Consider the following 22,785-nt stretch of genomic DNA (forward strand, 5'->3'; position numbering starts at 1 on the left):
TCAATGCTGAAGTACTTAGCTTATCTGACCTTGGCATTCATTAATTTTATCACACCAGCAGGAACTTATTCATATTCTTTTCCCCCTTCCCTACAAAGCCACGTGGCCCCAAGTGGACCCAGTTCTCTCCTAATGCCTGAGGGGGAGTTCCTTAAACACCTTCCTATCTTAAAAGTTGTCTGTAGTGTGCTGGTCCAAACCCCCAACTCCTTGCCGTCAGTAGATTTAAGGGGCCCTTTTGTGCATGAGTGTTCTGAGATGCCATTAAAATTCTTACAAAAACTGAAAGTGAAATGAGGAAGACTGATTGAGCAATCACATAGAAGGGCGAATGCCAGGAAGACCTATCATACAGTAGGGGCAGAGATGCGGCCGGGCAGAGAGAAGAAAATTCAGGAGAACTCTCCGGAGGGCGAGCGCCGAGCTGGGCCATGTAGTCAATGTAGGACATCAACAAACACAGATAACAGGAAATGATCCATTCTCTGTGGTCACTTATTCAAAGGGCCCGAACCTTCAAAGTTCAAGGAGGGAAATGGATGACTCCACAGGGGAGCAGTCACGCCTTTCTCGCCTTAAGACCAGAGACGAAATGAAACTGAAGGAGACAGTCTCCATCCTCCCCCAGAAGGAAAGCCCCTCTGTCCGCTTCTCCAAAGATGGAAAGCTGCTGGCCGTGACCCTGCTGCTGGCCCTGCTGTCCTGCTGCCTCACGGTGCTGTCCTTCTGCCGCCTGGCTTCCCTGCAAGCAGAGCTGGGAAGGCTCCGGGCGGAGCTGCGGGAGCTGCCCGGCGCCCCCCAGGCGGGAGCCGCAGCCCCCAGGGCCGCCCTGCGGGAGGCTGCAGCCGCCACCTCCGCCCTGAAAGTGAGTCTGCGGCAGCCCCAGCCCCACGCTCCCGCACCCAGACGCCCTGGCAATAACGGGGGCCTTTTCTCTTGGCAGGGGAGTTTTGCGCTACCAGCTCCCCGAGAAAGCAACTCCAGCCAAAGCAGCCGGAGTAAGCGTGGCCTGCAGGATGCAGAAGAAACAGGTATGTTGGGGGCACAGAAGCGGCTAGGAGTCAGGGATCCCAGTTCACAGGTGAGGAGCAGAGGGAAGCCAGACAGGACCTGGAAACTTGGACACTTGCCAGCTTGCCGTGCCAGCCGGGTGTGGCTCCAGGGAAAACCAAGCCCTGGCCGATGTGATAGGCCGACAGCACGTTTTGTCCTACGGTGAGCGGGTTTCGTGGGGAGAGGGATTTATCTGCGCGGCACTTTAAAAAAGGGGAAAGGGGCCCACATTTCCCCTCCAATAGATAGTTCACTCCTACGTCAGGAGCATCGTCTGGCCGTGCAGGAACAAAGCACCACGTGCCAGTGTAGAATGAGCTTCTGTCAGAGAAGGGCAGCCAGACAGCATCTCCTGGGGGGCGTAGCCGCCGTGAAACCACGTGTAGATCACCCCGGAGGCAGGTGCGTGTTTGTGCTTCATTTGGTGTCTTGCTTTTTAAAAAACGCCTATTGTACACACACACTCACACACACACGGAGATTTTAATGCTTTTCTTTAACGTGTGCTTTTTCCTGGAGCTCCACACACGTTTATAGCCTCCTTGTAACAGTTCCTTAGCGATCGCTACCTTTCTTCCTGCTGCACGTGTCCCACAGAATTGTGTGCGTCCCGGACACCTCAGGTTTGGTGGGGCCTCCCAAGACGTGATTCAGCTCTAGTTCCTTCATCTCAAGGCTGAGAAAGAGCATTTGAATGGCGCTTACTAATATTGCAATTTAACAAATCCTTGGTGCTGTTTCCCTTTTATATTGAAGGAACCTTTTCTTGAGCCCCTAGAATGTGCCAGGCAGGCTTGTACTAGGAGAGGTATCGTCACACCTCCTGTTTCCTTTCATCTTCACGGTGAGTGTGAGGCAGACCCAACAGGTGTAATTATTTACATGTATTTGTACTTCTGAACAGAAGTGCATGAGAGACAGAATAGGTGTCCTATCACACCACACACACACACACACACACACACACACACACGCACACACAGGATGCTCCTTCTGTAAACTTATTTTTCACTAAATGCCTTATTCGTGGAAAAAATTCTTCCTCGTTTTATACAACTGTAAATTTTGTATCTGGTTATCATATCTTCGTGCCAATTATCAGAAACAATTGGGTTTAAAAATTTTAAAACTGGAAAACACTCATATTTTTACTAGGCTTTAACACATCGATTATTTTCATATTTTGCATTTTATCATCTATATTTTTTACATAATTGAAAAACTTCAGTATATATACTGTGGTATATTTTTGTATTCACTTATTACACAATAAATGTGTTCCTTGTTTCTGAGTAATTCTCACACATCCATATTTATTTGTTATCATACAATTATTTATCATGATCATTTCCAATTTTTTTGATAGAATGGAACATGCCAAAATTTTTGTGCAGATCTCTTTGTTTCTGAGGAATTTATGCATATATTCAATATAAATTCCATACATGGAATGTCTGAGCCAAAGAGGGTGAACATCTTTAGCACCCTTGCTACCTGTTGCCATACTGTTTTCAAAATGAATTACAAATGTATGTAGTCAGAAATGCAGTGTACAAGTTCTCCACATTCTTACAGCATTTTACCTTTAAAAATATATTTTGGCTAGCTTAGTAGTTGTAAAAGAATGCCTCAAATTTAATTTTTTGCTTGCTTACAGATAAGAATTAACTTATTTCTGCATATTTTGATAACTTCTAATTTTATCTTCTACTAATTTTTATTTATAACTTCCCTCATTTGTCCTATTTTTAAAATAATTTTGAATAAACTCTATATTAGGCATCTTGTTTATCAAAATTTTGATGTAAATATTTTCACAATATTTTGCAGGTTTTTAAACTTGTACAGAGATTTTGCATCTGTATATTTAATGTGATACACTTTTTAAATTTTCTGTAATACATCAAAGCCAAAAATATATTTGTTCATAATCTCTTAAGTAGTTTATTCTTTTCTCTGCCATTTTGACTTTTTTTGTAATTTAGTGTTGTAGTTTGGTATTTAATCCATTAGTCCTGGAGTTTATTTTGGTAGGTCATGTCATACTAACTTCCTTTCTTTGGAACTTCCTTCCTTCCTTCCTTAACTTCCCCTTTCTTCTTTTACTTTTTCCTTCCAAACTATTGCTAAATATCTCGGCCAAATTCAGTAGATGATTCTTTTTAACTCATTTGCATTGGAATGCTTACTATATTATATTAAGTTCCTCATTTATAGTTGAATCTATTTTGAGACTTTTTTCATTGATTTATTTCCTATTTATCTGTATTAAATATTTTAAGTAATTTTATAATAAAATGAGCTTCAATGCCTAGTACGGTGAGGATGCCTCAATCTTCTTCAACCTTGTCTGCTAGTATTCCCCTGCCTCTAAATATTAATATTAAAACTAAACCCTAACTTTTCCATTCCAAAGAGGATATAGACTCATTACATCAGATTTAAGAAGGAAAGAATTGAGTAAGAAATCAGTAACTCCCTGAGTCCCACTTGACCAAAATATGTTCTATTAATATTTGAAAATTTCCTCCCATGTGAATATTTTTTCATATTTGTGTTACTATGGCATCCAAAAATTGTATACTGACAAAAATTCCCCCCCCCAAATTTGCAATTTTTAGAAAGTTTGGAGAATAGCAGAAAGTTCTAACCAATGAATCAGAATGCACCGGGTTTCCATAGCCCAGATGTAGTCACTATGGTCATTATCATGGTTTGCCTCAGATTTTTATAAACCCTGATGTAGCATATATATGGTGTTTGTGTATATATATATATACTCTATAAATATACTTAGTACATATATATCTCTAAATCTCTCTCTACATATATTTATAACATTCATAGATCCCACATGAAAGGTTTGAAGACCAGAACCTTAGTGATAGGTAATATCAATTATTCCCGGTCAATGAAATTGGCTTGAATGTTGTCTTAGACACTATCCTTTTGTGCAGGGAAAATTTATTTTGTTTAGCCTTACTCCAAAATTAATGCATATATATATACCAAGAAGGTTGTCTGAGACTCCATGATTTTTGTTTGTTTTCTGTTTGGTAGGGTCCTTTTTTTGGAATTGAGAAAATTCTATGCAGTTTGAATCTAGCAACTTTCTTTGGTTTTGGTTTCCATTCTAGTTGTTGTGATTTATTTTAAGTAAAACTCAAAAGCCAGAGTTATCCCTTTTCCTTTCAAAGCATTAGTTTCTATTTTATTTATTCATTTTCTATAAACGTTTTTGTTGGAATTTTAGAAAAACTGTAACTCTGAAGAAGAAAATGAATTTTCACACTTTGAATTGATATATTCAAGAATTTTTAATATCTCTATTAAATACAGAATTTAAAATTTCACAGTAAGACAGTTTTCCTTATATGGGTTTCACTATTCTTTCATAGTTAAATTAAAAAGGGTTTATTGCTATTAGGAGTCTTAGCATTTTCAAATAGCTTGTTAAACTGCTAAAAAACATAGAATTTGCAGTAAATGATTTAGTATTTGATCTCACGCTTATTTTTAAGCCATGTCAGTAGTACACTCAGTGGATCTATACTTAACAGATTTATAATATTATTCTAGACTTTGTCTAAAATACTCTGCTTTCTGTATATACTCCTCAACATCAGGTGGTCATTATTTTATAACTGTGTCAAAAAGGTTCACAGCTGAATATTGCTAAGTAACATACCAGAATGTTACTCGTTCTTATTTTTCTATAAATCCAACCCAGATTTCACCAGGCATCTCAATTTTTATTGTGTGGATATTCAGTTTGTAAGTAAATTCCAGTATGCCGTGGGCTAGAAAGTCGAACCTCCCCAGCACACAGCCAGCCTAGTTATTGCATTGGTATTTGATACTCATCACCTATTACCTAGGAAGGTGGTTTTCTTTTCATTTGTGTATACCCCGTCTGTTCAACTAAAGAGTAGAGACTTCTGTGGTCTGGTCCTATTTCTCCTTTTGTATATTCATCATGACACTTGCACCCTGTAGATATTCCACGAATATGTGTTCATCAGTTTTGGGCTCAATATCAAATAAGATAGAATGATTTGGTATCATTTTTAGGGGGAAGGGATTTTCCCATATTTCTTCATTTGTCAGGTTTTGATCAAAGGCCATCTTATGAATTTTTTTTAACTTGACCTTTAAAATAACTAATTAACCAAAGAATGAGCATGATCATAAGGCTAAAGTCGCAGGGGCAGTCTGGAAACCCCTTGCCTCAGACTCTGTTGGTGCACCAGGTAGAGGCACTGTTTGGGCTCATTGAAAAGTCATAGAGAAGCTCCCATATTCAGCAGCTTCTTTAACTATAATTTCCTGGGTTTTTAGCTTAATTCTTTAAAATTTTAATTGACGTATTATTTACACACAGAAAAGGGCATGTATCTTCAGGACACAGGTCAGTGAAATTCACAAGCTGAACAGCAGTAGGTGAAGGGCAGACATCACCCACCGTCAGCCTACACACCCATTTAGTATTTCTTGCAGACCACCCCCGGAGTAAACGTGCTGCTTTGACTTCATTCTAGAATTTGGTGCTGTGGCTCCAGTTTTGTTTTTCTTAATTACGTTGTGTTTCAAATGAAAGTCTCAGTAAGTTTCATGTGTTTCATAAGATAATTTATGATTATAATATAACAAACAGAAATGTGGGGAAATCCAGGATTTAAATTGCCAAATGGCTTACAATAGCCAAAAATTCACTTTTAAGCCCATAAGTGTATTTGGAGATAGTCCCAATTAGAAAAAAAAACAAAAACAAAAACACTAAAGTGACATGGCTTTGAAAATATTGCGCATGAAAATTTCTTCACAGATGAAATCATGATGACCCACGTTTTGAACCCGCACTTAACTATAATTCTATTCATTTCAAGAATCTAAAGATAAGCATCTTCAGAGTCCATCAAGAAAGTGAATTCTTCCAAATGGGTTCCTACTGAATTAAAACAGTTTATTAATACAATTAGGTGACCTTTCATTTTTTCCCTTGTTATTCAGTAGGGAATTTAAGTTATCAGAAACCCATGTAATTTTAGATTATAGAAAGACAAAAATTATTTTTTATTAATAAAGTTTATTATACTCATCTCAACTGTAATATTAAAAATAGTGGTGAAAGGGACTTCCCTGGCAGTCCAGGCTTAAGACTCTGTGCTCCCAGTGAAGGGGGTGCAGGTTCTATCCCTGGTCGGGGAACTAAGATCCCCGTGCTGCATGGCACAGCCAAACAGCTAAAAAAACACAAAAAACAAAAAAAGTCATGAAGTGGTGAAAGCATGAGCATTTCAAAGAACTATAAAAACAAGAGCAGAAAAATTTGCCCATATTTTATCTTTCAAATATTTATTGTAAAATTCTGACCAATCTACTTTATTTTTCTCCATTTTTAAATAAACGTTTTAATTTGAAATTATTTTAGAATTACAGGAAAGTTGCAATAACAGTGCAGTGAGCTGCCATATATCCCTCATGCCATTTCCCCTAATGTTAACATCTTATGTTACCATGGTACCTTTGTCACAACTTAGAGACCAACATTAGGATTTAACTGAACTCCCGACTTTATTTGAATTTCACCAGCTTTTCCGCTAAGGTCTTACCATGTTCCGGGAGCCATCCAGGACACCAGAATGCATTTAGTAGTTTTTAAAAATCAGAGTTTTGAATATAATGCACATAAGTTAACACCTAATAGTATAACTAAAGTATTTCTCTGGGGTAAACATTTTTGTTGTTAAACATAAAGATATCAATACTATTAATATTTTTGAAATATTAATATTTCTTTCTTGAAATCCATAGTGCATTTCCTTTGCAAGAAAAGATGGGGTGTCTGAGGGGTCTGTAACATCCAGTCTTTGCTCCATCGGCATTTCGGGCTCAGCTGTAACTTACAAGGCTGTAAAGTGAGTGTTAAAAGCATGCAGTGTATAACTCAGCCATCCAATTTGTCCCCAGATGAGGCTAACGGCAGCCTCTTACCCAGCAAGGGTGTGTTCCTTCCTAGAACAGAAACAGCTGGCTGCTGTCATGGTGACCTTTGACCAGAATCTTCCCTGAGTGTTATTTTTCTTTTCCCCTGCTTTAAATAAGGAGAGCCTTCTTTTCAGTGTTGCAAGAGCTGGATCCTGTTCAATTTCCACAAGAGTATTTAAAATGAAAATAGTGACCTGGTAACCAAACCTTTGAACCCTGTTCTTATCAAGTTTAAAGTTTTGGGAAACAGAAGAGCCAGGAAGCGAATCAACCAGTGAAGCCAGAGGCGATGTTGTATCTCTTCCAACCTTCCCTGACCTATAGGAGGTCCAAGCACTGTTCTAGTTGTTGGGTATTGATTATAAGACAAACAGATAAAAGTTTCCCATGCATTGGAGATTACATTGCAGTGAAGTGGAAAGCCATAGAAAATAATCAATAAACATAATTAATGAGGAAATTATAATACTAGAAAATGTCAAATACGTTGCAAAAGTGAAAAATTTAGGACAGGGTTAAGAGAACCAGCAGAGTTAAGGGTGAAGAAGGGTAAGAGGACATGTCTGTATTTTAAGTAGGGAGGCCAGGGTAAGTCTTTCTATCTAATCCCTGAAAGCTCAATAATTCTTTATTGTTTCAACATTTAAAAAAATTGCAGACATTCCAGGTATTTTAACAATAAATTCATAACGTCGAGGGATGCATTCTCATTAATAGTTCGTAGAAATGGGTGATATTAGTGTTAACGGTTAATTATGCTTTTTATAGGTCAAGTCCTACTTACAGGATCTGCGTTGGGCAGCTCCTCTTTTGTTGTGGTGGGATTTTCTTTGACCTAAATAGACATTTCTCCAAAGAAGACATACAGATGGCCAGCAAACACATGAAAGGATGCTCAACATCACTAATCATTAGAGAAATGCAAGTCAAAACTACAATGAGGTATCACCTCACACCGGTCAGAATGGCCACCATCAAAAAATCTAGAAACAATAAGTGCTGGAGAGGGTGTGGAGAAAAGGGAACCCTCTTGCACCGTTGGTGGGAATGTAAATTGATACAGCCACTATGGAGAACAGTATGGAGGTTCCTTAAAAAACTAAAAATAGAATTACCATACGACCCAGCAATCCCATTACGGGGCATATACCCTAAGAAAACCGTAATTCGAAAAGAGTCATGTTCCACAATATTCATTGCAGCTCTATTTACAATAGGCAGGACGTGGAAGCAACCTAAGTGTCCATAGACAGATGAATGCATCAAGAAGATGTGGCACATTTATACAATGGAATAGTACTCAGCCATAAAAAGAAACGAAATTGAGTTATTTGTAGTGAGACGGATGGACCTAGAGTCTGTCATACAGAGTGAAGTAAGTCAGAAAGAGAAAAACAAATACCGTATGCTAATGCGCATATATGGAATCTAAAAAAAAAAAAATGGTTCTGATGAACCTAGGGGCAGGACAGGAATAAAGACGCAGACGTAGAGAATGGACTTGAGGACACGGGGTAGGGGAAGGGTAAGCTGGGACGAAGTGAGAGAGTGGCATGGACATATATACACTCCCAAATGTAAAGTAGATAGCTCGTGGGAAGCAGCCGCATAGCACAGGGAAATCAGCTCCGTGCTTTGTGACCACCTAGGGGGTGGGATAGGGAGGGTGGGAGGGAGACGCAAGGGGGAGGGGATATGGGGATATAGGTATACGTATAGCTGATTCACTTTGTTATACAGCAGAAGCTAACACACTACTGTAAAGCAATTATACTCCAATAAAGATGTTAAAAAAATAAAAATTCCTCAAAGGACATATCAAAAAACCCCCAAAAGTATCCCCATTCTGAGGAGTTAGAGAAGAAACAGACTCTTCTCAAAATAGAGGCGACACCTACTGTGCAAAGCTCTGAGGTAGGCTGTCCAGAATGTGCAGAAAAGGGGAGAGAAATGAAATGAAATTAGCCGAGTACGGTCCATGTGAAAGCTCTGGGTTAGGCCCTGTGGGCCTGTGATTATCATTTGCCCTCTTCGTAACCCTGCAGTGCTGGCATTATTGTCTGCATTTTAGGTGAGAGAACTGAAGCAGGCACAGCCAACCCCTCTTTGCAGAAACCCAGTACTGAGTTGGAGAAGTTTCAAAAAACTAATGTAAATTTCAAGATAATAAATAATTAAAAAATAACAATGTCTTTTGCCTTTACAAAACACATGCAAATTATGCCTTCAACTAATTCTCACAACACTATGAAATAGTTTTTTTCAGTTTACAGATAAGAAAAAATATTTCAAAATTGTGTCAATCTCATGATTAAATAGCTAATTGGTTTAAGAACTAAGGTTGAATTTATTATCTCGACTATAAATGCTGAGCTTTTTTGATCACGTGAGCTATATGTGCTTGATGTTCAAATAAAGCACCAGTTTTGAGAAAAGTTATTGGATCCTGGAGAAGCCTAAATTATTATTAATATTATTACCAGTGAGAAGGATAGCTAGTTATGGGATCACAGGATGTCAGTAGTGGAGATCACAGACTGAAAGATTATCTAGACTATGGTCGAGAAGAGCTGAGCTGGGTTTTAAAGGTTGAGTAGATGTGGGTAAGAGGAGAGTGTATCCAAGGTATGGTAACAGTAATAAAACAGGAAATAGAAAAAATACAAGAAGAGACCTTATTATAGTAAGCGGCCAGCTCCTTGGGGATTTTTGCAAATGTTGATTGATTGAAGTTCAGGCTTTCCTCTTCTCCTCTCCATCCCTCTCCTCTGACTATCCTGTGTCAGGTAGACAAAGAAATGGAAAATAACTGCTTCATGGTATCTGCTGACACAAGTTGTGAAGCTAGACTTCAGCTCATCTTTTTTCTCTTCTATCTACTACCCTAGAGCTTCTTCTGGCAACTAGAGAGTAAGAAATTCTAGAGAAATAGCACAAAACCATTTACTTTTAAAAATATTATAGCATGCTACAGTTCTATGGATGACGTTTCAAAAATTTATTGAGATTATTCGTTATGAAGAATGTTTTCCATAAAACCATGGACCTAAAGATTTATGGTTACAGAGTTCAGACATCATGGACATAGGTTTTTTTTTTTTTTAATGGGACCTATTTTCCCGAAAACATTAATTTAATTTGATTTAACATGTCTTATAAATTTGGATGTAAGGATGGGGTTTTTAAAAATTATTTGGAAAGGTTAGATGTTGGTATGATGTCTACTTTCTTTTCTAAATTGTTCCACAGATTTTTTTTTAATGTGCTGTAAATCAGACACTGCAAATTTGTAAATGATGGCCCTTAATATGAAGTGACTCACAGTCTAGGGATGGAAGCAGTTATAGAAACAATTAGTACATATAGTGTATTAGTACATATAGTGTATAGTGTATAGTGTATAGTGTATTTCAGTAGATGTACGTACAAAGTGTAATGGCATCAAATATTTAGCTAGAAGGATCAGGGAAGGATTTAATATGTGGCCTGAGCCCTGAAGCATGAATGAGGTTTCACCAGTTGGAAAGGTGAGGAATATTCAGCCGTAGGGAATGGCAGATACAAGGTCCTGGAAACATGAAGCCGACCTCCTGTTCTGAGAAGGTGTGTTTCAGTACAGCGGGGGTGGGAGAGGAGGGTCATGAGGCTGTGCAGGTAGGCTTGGATTTTGTGTGCAAAGAAATCCTTTGAAGGAATTATAAACATGAAAAGGACAAGATAGGATTTGGGTTTAGGAAGATAATTCTGGAGGAAATGCAAGTGATGGACTAGGAATTGTAGAAAATGGAAGAGGCACAACTAGGTAGACTAAGGTAATTGTGAAGAATGGTGAGGGTAAAGATCTGAATTTAGGCTACGATGCTCTCCATCTTACCATTTCTCTCTCTCTCTCTCTCTCTCTCTCTCTCTCTCTCTCTCTCTCTCTTTCTCTCTCTCTCTCTCTGTCTCTCTCTCTCCTTCAGCCAAACTTGCCACCATTCAAAGAAGCCTTCCTCATTGGAACAGACATCTAGGCACTGTATCTCTCTTACAGATGCAATTTTAATTCTGTTTTGGTGCTACTGATTCATGCCTGTTCTTCCCACTAGATTGTAAGCTCCATGGGGGTAGGAATTATATCTCCCTTTTTTTGGTATCCCTAAGTGCAACATGTGACACAAATTTAGTGCTCAGTAAAATTGTTGAATGGATGAATGAGAGATGAAATCTTAATTGAACGAAAGTTAAAAGTTCAAACCATTAGAACTTGGTTATTAGTTGAATTTCAAGATTGAGGAGGAAGAAATAAGGCATGTTTATAAAGTTTCTAGTTTGGGCAACTCAGAGGACAGTTATATATCCACTAAGAGAGAAAACAGAGAAGGAGTGAGAGGTGAGTGTGTGTGGAGAAGATCAAGAAATAGATTTGAGGCAGATGAAACTTGAGGTATCACTATGGCGTTCAGGTGGGAATGTCCAAGCGGGAGTTGCAAATGTAACAGCCAACTGTGCAATTTATTGCTACCTTTCTCCAGGTATTCAGGTGTATTTCTGTTTTTGGTTTTACCTTCCTTGACTTCAGAGCTGTTTGCACGTTGTGTTATGAAACTAATGTCCTTCACTGGTAAGTTAGTGATACCCAGTGCCTTCTGAGTATGCGTCATTAATAAAGTGAAATATCCTGGGCTTCCCTGGTGGCGCAGTGGTTGAGAGTCCGCCTGCCGATGCAGGGGACGCGGGTTCGTGCCCCGCTCCGGGAAGATCCCACATGCCGCGGAGCTGCTGGGCCCGTGAGCCATGGCCGCTGAGCCTGCGCATCCGGAGCCTGTGCTCCGCAAGGGGAGAGGCCACAACAGTGAGAGGCCCGCGTACCGCAAAAAAATAAATCAAAAAATAAATAAATAAAGTGAAATATCCTAAAATAATGCAAAGAAGTCATGACCGAAGAAAAAACATATCCTGTGGAGATGATGACAACTATAAAATTGGTAATTTTAAGTTAAAATATTTGATCATTTGCAAAATTAAACAACATTAGATGAAGATGGTATTTTTGGGGGTTTTTTTGTCTTTGTTACTTTACTCTTACGAGGCTATCCAGAGGGCTGCCATCTTACATATCCTGCCTTACTTTAGTCATAGAACATGATTATATGATGAGTGGTACATGGCAACTTCCAGTCCACGTCAAGACTCTTTCTGTGCACGTATACACATAGAAAATCTTCAATTCAAATGTATTTCTTTACTTCTATCCGTTATATTTATTTTTACTCTATCAGCTTCATTCCAAGCCCTCCAGAAATTCAGCACCCCTTTCTCACTTCCCCAAGGCCATTATAGTGCTGCCATCTTTGTGAATTCCCCAGAATTGAAAACGTGCTTTTATTATTAGTTTTTAATTCTCCTTCAAGCACATATACTCATTAGTCAGAAACTTTTAAATTTTTTTCACAGTTTGTCTTGGGTGCTTCACTTATGTAATTGCATTTTAGACCAAATCACCCACATATTGTATTTATTACCAGTCAAGAGCTGAACCTTGGCTTTCATTCTCCCTTTACAGCAGTTCATTCTACACATAGACACATGTATTGTCTTTCTCAGGCACAACATGTATCAGGCAAGCCCCTCTCAAGATTAAGAATTCCTAATATTTTTTCTATTTTCTAGTAAGTCAGATACAGACTTCTCAACCTAGCTCTCTAGAAATTCTTTCAAAACTCTCTCAATTCATTGTTTTTGTAAGTTACCAATAAGTAACTTAATAAGTGTTGCCAGTTACACAAACTGCTTATCCCTGATCAAATAAAACTTTATAATCCAGTTTCCACCCCTAAAACTTTGTCTTCCCATTCCAGTAGAAATGTTTATCCTAAAACCATGATTTCTTTGATTTCTTCATAAATCTATGTCCAGCATTAGGTCAATATTTAGATCTGTAAGGGATTTCTCTTAACTAACTATTCCAGCCACTGATGATTTATTCAAAACTAGCTCAAGAAAATTCCAACTCCTACATTTGTCATGGCTTCCATGTACTGAATGAAAGCTCTACAGAAATGAAGAGAGGCATCATCTCCAGAGTCGTCATTCTTGAAAAAATGTACAATGTAATAAGTAAGGCAACAGAAAAAAGAAGAAAGATAAAAGAAGATGAAGGAAGGGCGTCTCACTCAGACTGAAGAGCTTAGAAGAAGCTTCTTGAATGAGATGAGTGAGAAATATGGGAGTTAGTGGGTGTAGGTCATATGGACAGGACACGAGTAATGGGAAAAGCTCATGTGGGATGCTTTTCATGGGAACCACGCATAATCTGCAATAATTGCATTATTTACGGTAGTTTCTATTAGATTTAGCTTTGTGGAAATAATGTATAATAAACTGGATTCCAGTCTGAAAAGGTTTGGTTTCAACGCAGAAAACAATACAACAGATATTAGCAATTCCATAAACGTATAAATCTCTTTTCCTGATTAAAAGCCACTTTAAAAGGTGGCTTTCAATCTCAATCAGTCCAACCACTATTCCAATTGTGAAGTTGGTTGGATTTTATTATATCAAATATTGAGCAATAGAAAATGACTTTTGTCTAGAAGTTCTTATTTTAGGAATTCTCTTTTGTAAGCTAGTTTTGTCATCAATATAATGTTTTGTTTTTAGAAATATTTTTCACATGGTTTAATATTATGAGTAAATTTTCTTATGCTGTAAAAATGTACTTAAGATTAATTATCTGTGGTTCTCACATCATTATGAGATATATATACATATATATATATTTAGAAATATGTGTCTCCCCATTGACACAGAAATGTTTTAATGTATGCTACTGCCTTGCTTAGTTAAAAAGATAAACCATTCTCAAACTCTTGTATAATTCCCCTCAACTGTAGCAGCAGGAAAGTTGTGTGAAAGGCATTTGAAAACCAAACACGGTCAATTAATACTACAATTGTTATCAATATTATATTTCTTATATTAGACTATGCATTCGCAAAACTATTGTGGTTGGATATCTATGCTATTGGGAGATACAAAAAGAGTACTGCTCTCTTGGCCAACTTTTTGTGAGCAATAATCTATAGTCTAAAATCAGATCTATGTTGAATTGGAAAGAGAGTCCTCAAAGACTGAACTGGAGATAAGTTGATAATAGATACCAAATTTCCTTAAAAGGAAGAGTTGAAAGCTGAAGAGGTAAGTAGCACTGATAGGGTTGATGGGACCTGAACAGCATCTAATGAGGGCAGGATGGAAAGTCCTGTTCTTATTTCCAAGAACTTACCTCCTTGAAAAGCCCAGTGACTTTCTCTGGAATAAGGAAAACTAATGAATAGCACTCGCTTTAGTGAGTATAATTCAAACACTACTCTTGAGCTGTCATTTTAATATCTCATTTTCTTTTCTGAAGAGTATTTCATGAAATAAAAATTTCTCTCCATAGTGTATTTTCTTCTGAAAGTTAGATTTCTGCTACTGTGTGATAGAATAGACCATAGTTTTTCAGTGTGTAGGTTGTGGCCAAGTTTTAGTTGGGCTTTGGAGATTAAAATTCAGATACTTTCGTATCAGTTTGGTAGTTTCCAGGCAGCACTCATTAGGTAAACCCCTTTCTGTCTAAATAGAAAAGGTAAGTCTCCTACAGGAGTTTGTGGAAACAGTCAAGGAGAGGGCTAATTGGAATAGTATTTCTAGGGACTTCCCTGGCGGTCCAGATGTTGAGACTCTGCGTTTCCACTGCAGGGGTGCAGGGGGCAAGTGTTGGATACCTGGCTGGGGAACTAAGATCCCAGGTGCCTCGTGTGGCCAAAAAAAGAACAAGAAATAGTATTTCTAGTATTTCCTTGGGCCCTTTATCAGCTCCACTTGGTCTTCTTGCTCTCCTAATGTCCTTCCCTTGTGTTCCCAGTTTATTTGGTTCGATGCTACTAAGAACAATACCACTAATAATAGCCAAGATTGACTTTGCAATTATTATGTTCCAAGTACAGTACTAAATGTTTCAGATGTATTATCTCACTTAATCTTTACAATATGCATCCACATGACAAAGGAAAGATGGAAAATTTGGAAATTTAACTTTGACTTTCGTCAAGATCCTCCTCTTTTTCATTGTGGAGGAAAGATTAGAGCGTTTCTTGCTCTGATTGGCCCTTGCATCCCTCACAAAACTTATCATGGTGCCTTGCACGTAGTAATTCCTCAAGAAGTGTTTGTTAGAAAAATAGGTTTAATATGGTGACTCTAGACCTTGTGCTTTTCAGACTTTGGCTGCTTTGGATGCTCTGTGGTTCCTTTCTTTCAAGCTGTCCTTATTCACAGCCGTTCTGCCTGTTACGATGCTTTTCCATATTTTCTGTGGCAGAGGGTCTGCCGTAGTAACTGCAGTAATGAGTCACATTTCCCTGTGGCATAGACATCGCTGCCATTGTTTTCCAGGTCAATAAAAGAACCACAAAGTGGCCAAAATGTTGCGCTCCTATCCAAACCATCACATTAACATAAAAATGTGTTAGAAAAGTCTCGTGGTTATAAAGGAATTGCAGTTTTTATCATTATAGTTCTACCTTTAAATACCAGGGAAGTTTCTTAGCAGATTTTCGTATGTGATCACTACCTGTAACAGTATTCTTTTTAGGCCTATGCATTTGCACAGCTTCAGAATATTACGTAATTATTACATCTGTTATTCCACGTTTTCCATTAGTGACTTGCAGCAGGAACTCTCCACTGTGTTAATAAGCTCCTGAAGTGTATACATTGCGAAGCATGTTTTTAAAGCATTACTTCAATGCAGAATAAAATATTTGCTATATAATAAACGACCTAAACTAATATTTTCTTAATTTAAAATAGGCATATACTTAGGTTCATGTTCCATATTTACCGTAGATCTTTGCTGCTTTGTTTCCTTTTCCTACAGGCAGTGTACCTATTTTGCTGTTACCCGAAGGCATTGTCTTTATTTAATAGCATAGTTACGTATTCTTTGGAATACTCTGGGTTATATTCTATATGTGATGTGTGATGTGAATTGATGCTTCCCAGAAGCTTTACTGGTGATGCAGTGTCAGGGAAATCTTCCATTTTATCCTAAAAAGACGTTGTAGCTCTCTTTCTCTTTCTAGTCCAAAACATTTTACCAAAAGCCTGACTTTGGTTCCACAGTGAAACAGGCGTGATTAAATTCTGGCCCTGTCACTTTCTATCCCTGGGGACTGGACAGGTTGTTTACACTTTCCATGACGTAGTTTCCAGTATGTAAATCTTGGGATTTTTGTGAAGTTGCCTGGATTTATATTAGCTCAATGCATTTTAGCAATTATTTTTATTTTCAGTAATGTTAATAGTGATAGTTTCAGTACTAGTGAGTTGTTACTTAATGTTAGATTTTTTAAAACAAAAAATCATTTTAGAGTAATCTGATAATTTGGCTTGTGTATTTGAGAGAATTGAAAAACAAATGACAGTGGCTAAACTTGCTTTCTATACAGGCATAACATTTTAGAATAAGTTAAGCTAAACTGTTCAGATAATATACTTACTGTATTTCAACAGCATATAGAGTTTTTCTAAAGCTTGAATTTCAAGTACATATTGTATTTCAAGTGCGAGTTATATTAAGAACCTGTGGGCACATTTCCTATAGTAATTTTAAGAAGAGCATACAAGCAATATAGAAAGTATAACTGATTCGGTGTCACTGGAAGAGTGGGTTTACAGCTCTGTATTCTTGGTCATCTTTATTCCCTTACTATTTCTATTCAAGTAGCTAAAATGATATATTTTTGCTTTTCAGTCACTCAAGACTGCTTGCAGTTGATTGCAGACAGTGACACGCCTACCATACGAAAAGGTAATAAAATATTCCCAGGAACGTTTCCACTTAGAATTCAATGCAGTCCAATTACCTGTACATTTCAAGTCTAAAGATTGTATTCAAACTCCATCTCAAATCACCTATCTGCCTCAAAATTTCTTACGATCAGATTTAAAATAATGAATTTATTTAAAATGATTGGGGAGTAAATATTTAGGCTAATGTAATAACCTAACAGAATTACCTTAAGGATACTAATACGTACACATTTTAAATAAGTAGCAGATGATAAAGCAAAATCAGTACTAAATCAAATTCAGTATTTTATTATTTAGAAATGATTTTGGCCTCTATGGTGCCTCAGGATCCTCTTCACAAACATTCATTCTCTGTTATATTAGGTTGTAGAATATTACAATAGGATGAAGATAAAACTGAACATACATTTTATATTAATTTATCAATAAGTATATGTACAAATATAACATTTTTGTGATAAATCTCCAGTGTGACATTATTGCTTTATATTTTACATATACTGGTTAAAAACATACAGTGTTCCAGTTACTGTGTAGGTATTGGGGCTCAGCAGTGAAACATATATATAGGTCCTCATTTTTATGGAATTTACCTTCTCATGAAGGGAAAACAGAAAAGCCAAACAAATGAACGAGTAAAATGTAGAATGATAAAATTAAATGGTACGGAGAAAAATAAAGCAGGCGGTGGGGGGGCAAGGGAATATTTGGGTTGTGAACCACAAGGGGGAGTTCAGAAGTGTCAGGAAGTTAAGCTGCGGGCCAGGAGTGGAGACACAAGAAAGATAATGAATTTGGATTGGCCTTTGCAGTGATTCCTGGGAACGCTACCTTTCATCTCTATTTTTCTATGTGACTTTAATTATCCTAAATGTAACCCAAATAATAAACTATTTGCAATTCTCTTATTATTTATTGTTCTGCATTTTCCAAGGTCATATGTTTGCAACTTTTATTAGGTAGCAAATTGTTCCCTAAGAATTAAAATAGAGCCAGAAGAAGACCCTAAGGACCAATTAAAAAATATAACTTGGAAAAGGTTTGTTTTACACATTTGGCCGAAACCAAAAATGCTATAAATCATGCAAAAAAAATGCAGCTGCTACTCCATTGTGAGCTTGAATTTCACAGAGTGTTGTGATCTTCCTGGCGTGGTGGCTGCTCTACGTTGATCCTCCTTGGAAGATCTGGGTGCTTATCTGGGTGCTTTGCCATTTGGGCTGATGCGTTGTGATGCCAGTAAACCTTGAACGTGTAAATGTTAGTGTGTGTGGACACTGCAGCAGTACTGCTTTACTGCATCCTATAAGTTTTGGTATGTTGTGTTTTCATTTTTATTTGTCTTAAGATATTTTTTGATTTGCCTTTTGATTTCTTTTTTGACTCCCTGGTGGTTCAGGAGTGTATTGTTTAATTTCCACATATTTGTGAGTTTTTCAAATTTTCTCCTGTTACTGATTTCTGGTTTCATACCATTTTAGTTGGAAAAGATGCTTGATATGATTTCAGTCTCCTTTAATTTGTTAAGACTTATTTTGTGTCCTAACATTTCATCTATCTTAGAGAATTTTCCTTGTGCACTTAAGAATGTATATTTTGCTACAGTAGGCTAGAATGTTCTCTATATATCTGTTAAGATCATTTAGTCTGCAGGGTTGTTCAAGTATGCTGTATCCTTACTGATTTTCTTTTGGGTGATCTATCCGTTGTTGAAAATGGGGTACTGAATGATCCTATTGTTGTTGTATTGCTGTCTGTTTCTTCTTTCAGATCTGTTAATATTTGTTTTACGTATTTAGGAGCTCCACTGTTGAGTGCATATATATTTATATTTGTTATATCCCCTTGATGAATTGATCCATTTATCATTACATAATGACCCTCTTTGTCTCATGTGACAGGTTTTGACTTAAAATCTATTTTGTCTGATTTAAGAAAAGCCACTTCTTCTTTCTTGTTTACCATTCGAATGGAATATTGCTTTCCAACCCTTCACTTTCAGTCTATGTGTGTCCTTAAAGCTACAGTGAGTCTATTGTAGGCAACATATGATTGGATTTTGTTCTTTCCAATCCATTCAGCCACTCTGTGTGTTTTGACTGGGGAATTTAATCCATTTACATTTAAAGTAATTATTGATAATGAAGACTTATTATTTCCCTTTTGTTAATTGTTTTCTGGCTGTTTCACAGTTCATTTGTTCCTTTCTTCCTCTCTTAATGTCTTTCTCTGTGTTCTCTGATTATTTTTTGTAGTGGTATGCTTTGATTCTCTTTACATTTTTTGTATCTACTACAGGTTTTTATTTCTGCTGACCATGGGGTTTACATAAAACAACCTAGTGATAATAGTCTACTTTAAGCTAATAACAACTTAACTTTGATCTTATCCCAGAACTGCACTTTTACTTCTCCCTCCCCTACACTTTAGCTTGTTAATGTGACAACTTACATCAGCTTATCTTGTGTATGTATTAACACATTATTGTAGTCATAATTCTTTTTTAAAAAAATACTTTTGTCTTTTAACTTTTATATTTACTAGAGTTAAAAGTGATCTACAACTCATTATAGCCATTTCTCTCAGGTTGTTTACTGGAGATTTTTTTTCTTCCTTTGTGTTGTGTTTTCTCGATTCCTCATATTCCTTGTAGATTTGCTTTGTTGTCTGTGCATTTGAAGAAGCAGCTACTTCTCCCCATCTTCTTGGACTGATTTTGACTGGGATACACTTTCACTGTCAGCAGTGCTCAGTGTTAGTCACTCTAGGGCTGGGAGCAAAGCCCCCTTTGCGTCCTTCCTTCCCTCCGGAGGAAAAGTATCAGTTCTCTGCTTTTCCACAATCACGACAAAAAAATTTCTGACTATAAGGGGATGCACTCCCCTTTTTTGTTTCTAACTGTCTCAAGGGACCAAGATCTTTGGTTGTTCAGTGCTCAGTACGAGGCAAGATAGAAACCAGTTCCTCAGAAGGCACCCTAGGAGGCCCTGAGGCCTTGTGCACAATCCAACCTCACCATCCCTCCATGCGAGAATCATGGGCTGAGGCAGTCTTCCTGGGGTGGAGCTAAGCCTGTCTGGAGGAGGGACTGATGTGAGTAAATTGAAATTGCTTTTCTTACCTGTATAAATACGACTGCTTCTCAGTTTGTGCTCCCCTAGGCTGCTTCTACTTCTTAGTTGGATCCTGAATGTCTCTTCACGGTATTTTAGTAACAATATTATTGTTAAATCAGCATTTCTGTGGAGGGATGAGAGGTAAGTCTCCCTACTCTACCATCTAACTGGCATAATTCCTCATTCAGAACCTTAAATATGTCATCCCACTGCCTTTTGATGACATAGTTTCAAGTAAGAAAACAGCTGTTGATCTTATGGAGCATCCCTTGTACTTGAGGAATTTCTTTTCTCTTGCTACTTTCGAAATTCTGTGCTTGCCTTTGTCTTCCAGCTGCTAGTTATAATGCATCTTGGTGTGGATCTCTTTAAGTTTATTCTCCTTGAAATTCATTCAGCTTTGTGGATATGTAGATTCATTCTTTCTACAAAGTTGGGAAGAGTTTGGCCATTATTTTTTCAAATATTCTTTCTGCCTTTTTCTCTTCTCCTTCTGGGACTCCTATAATGCATATATTAGTCTGAAGGAGAGTGTCCTATGGGTCCTTTATGCTCTTTTCACTTCCTTTTATTCCTTTTTATTTCTTCTACTCAGACTGGATAATTTCAGTCGTCCTATATTCAAGTTTGCCGATTCCATCTTCTGCCTGGTGAACTCTGCTGTGTAACGTAACCTCTCCAGTAAAAATTTTATTTCAGCTATTTTAATTTTTAGCTCCACAACTTCTTTTTAAAGAAAGAGTTTGGTTCCTTTTACAATAATTTTTATCTCTTAACTGATAGTGTCTATTTGTTCATACACTTTTCTCTCAGTTTTCTTAAGTTCTCTGTCCATGGTATCCTTTAACTCTTTAAACATATTTAAAATATGTAATATCTTTGTCTAGCAAGTCCAATATCTGGGCTTCCTCAGGAATGGTTTCTGCCAATTTTTTTCCCTGTGAATGGTCCATAATTTTCTGTTTGTTTGTATGCTTTATATTTTTCTTTGTAAATTGGACAATTTGAATATTACAGTGTGGTAACTCTGGAAATCCCATCCCCAGGGTTTGCTGTTGTTGATTGTTGTGGGCTGCAGTTGTCCATTTTTTTATTGAATTTTCCAAAATATTTTTTCAAAAAAATAAACTGTACTCCTTGTTCTGTGTGGTCACTGAAGTCTTTCTTCTGTTATCTCTGCAGTAATCCTGTTGGGGATTCTTTTATCTCCAATCCTAATCCCGATAGAGATTTACTTTAATGCCAGGAACCAAAACCAAAACCACCACCACCAACAAAAACCAAACTCCCTTTTTTCTGAGCAGATTATCTCTGGGCTGGGGCACTCCTTCAACATTTAGCTAGGCTACCAGCAACTGTGCCTTAGACTTCCCATCCTGCTTGAGCAAAGAGCAAAGATCGACTAGAGATGTTAGCTTAGGGTTCTTTTCAGGTGTTTTCTGAACATGCATCCTGCTCTGGTCATGCACAATCCACTGCAGATTCCTTGGTGTATGTGGTAACCCTTCAAAGCCCTTATTCCTTGAAGTATCTTCCTCCTTAGCCTCATCCTTCTCAGGCTTTTTGTCAGCCTGCTGCTTGCCCTGTCCACTGTTCCTTGTTACAGGTGGCTACAGGTAGTGTATTTCTGTAAAGCTTTTGACTGACACCAGCCTGAGGAGCTGCTCCCATCTAAATGGAAACTCCAGGCAGGTCAAAATCCAGAGTCACAATGTTTTGAGAACAAAGTGAGTATTGCACTTCCTGGCATCAGCAAGACACCAACTGGAACTCAGGCCACCATCTCCATGTCTGCCACTAAGCAGGAGAATGAGGGGTGGTACATGAGTAAGCAGAAATACCACAATACTTTCTAACTGAAATTTACACCTTTTGTTTCATTAAACACTCCCTTGGTTTCTATAAGTTTTTTACTAGATTTCATATATCCAAAAACATGGATTCTGTAAGTTCTTGCAAGTTTAATTGCTGCCTTAGCAAAGGGACTTTTCTTTATCTTTTTTTGATGTTTGAATTTTATTTTATTTATTTTTTTATACAGCAGGTTCTTATTAGTTATCCATTTTATACATATTAGTGTATATATGTCAATCCCAATCTCCCAATTCATCCCACCACTACCACCCCCGATGCCACTTTCCCCCCTTGGTGTCCATACGTTTGTTCTCTACATCTGTGTCTCGATTTCTGCCCTGCAAACCAGTTCATCTGTACCATTTTTCTAGGTTCCACATATATGTGTTAATATACAATATTTGTTTTTCTCTTTCTGACTTACTTCACTCTGTATGACACTCTTTAGGTCCATCCACGTCTCTACAAATGACCCAGTTTCGTTCCTTTTTATGGCTGAGTAATATTCCATTGTATATATGTACCACATCTTCTTTATCCATTCGTCTGTCGATGGGCATTTAGGTTGCTTCCATGACCTGGCTATTGTAAATATTGCTGCAGTGAACATTGGGGTGCATGTGTCTTTTTGAGTTATGGTTTTCTCTGGGTATATGCCCAGTAGTGGGATTGCTGGGTCACATGGTAATTCTATTTGTAGTTCTTTAAGGAACCTCCATACTGTTCTCCATAGTGGCTGTATCAATTTACATTCCCACCAACAGTGCAAGACGGTTCCCTTTTCTCCACACCCTCTCCTGCATTTGTTGTTTGTAGATTTTCTGATGATGCCCATTCTGACTGGTGTGAGGTGATACCTCATTGTCGTTTTGATTTGCATTTCTCTAATAATTAGTGATGTTGCACAGCTTTCATGTGCTTCTTGGCCATCTGT

The 22,785-nt window shown here is 37.7% G+C and overlaps 1 protein-coding gene across 1 annotated transcript in view; it reads left to right on the forward strand.

The window, feature by feature from the left end:
• The first annotated feature begins 436 nt into the window (after nucleotides 1-436).
• TNFSF13B (TNF superfamily member 13b) overlaps nucleotides 437-22,785 on the forward strand; it is a 35,057-nt gene continuing 12,708 nt past the window's right edge. Inside the window, exons 1-3 of the mRNA XM_059995814.1 lie at nucleotides 437-865; nucleotides 944-1,031; nucleotides 16,823-16,879. Of these exons, the coding sequence (XP_059851797.1) occupies nucleotides 536-865; nucleotides 944-1,031; nucleotides 16,823-16,879 (475 nt within the window). The 5' untranslated portion in view covers nucleotides 437-535. The remainder of the gene's footprint in view (nucleotides 866-943; nucleotides 1,032-16,822; nucleotides 16,880-22,785) is intronic.

Source organism: Delphinus delphis, chromosome 18 (genome assembly GCF_949987515.2).
Source record: "Delphinus delphis chromosome 18, mDelDel1.2, whole genome shotgun sequence".
Taxonomy (NCBI): Eukaryota; Metazoa; Chordata; class Mammalia; order Artiodactyla; family Delphinidae; genus Delphinus; species Delphinus delphis.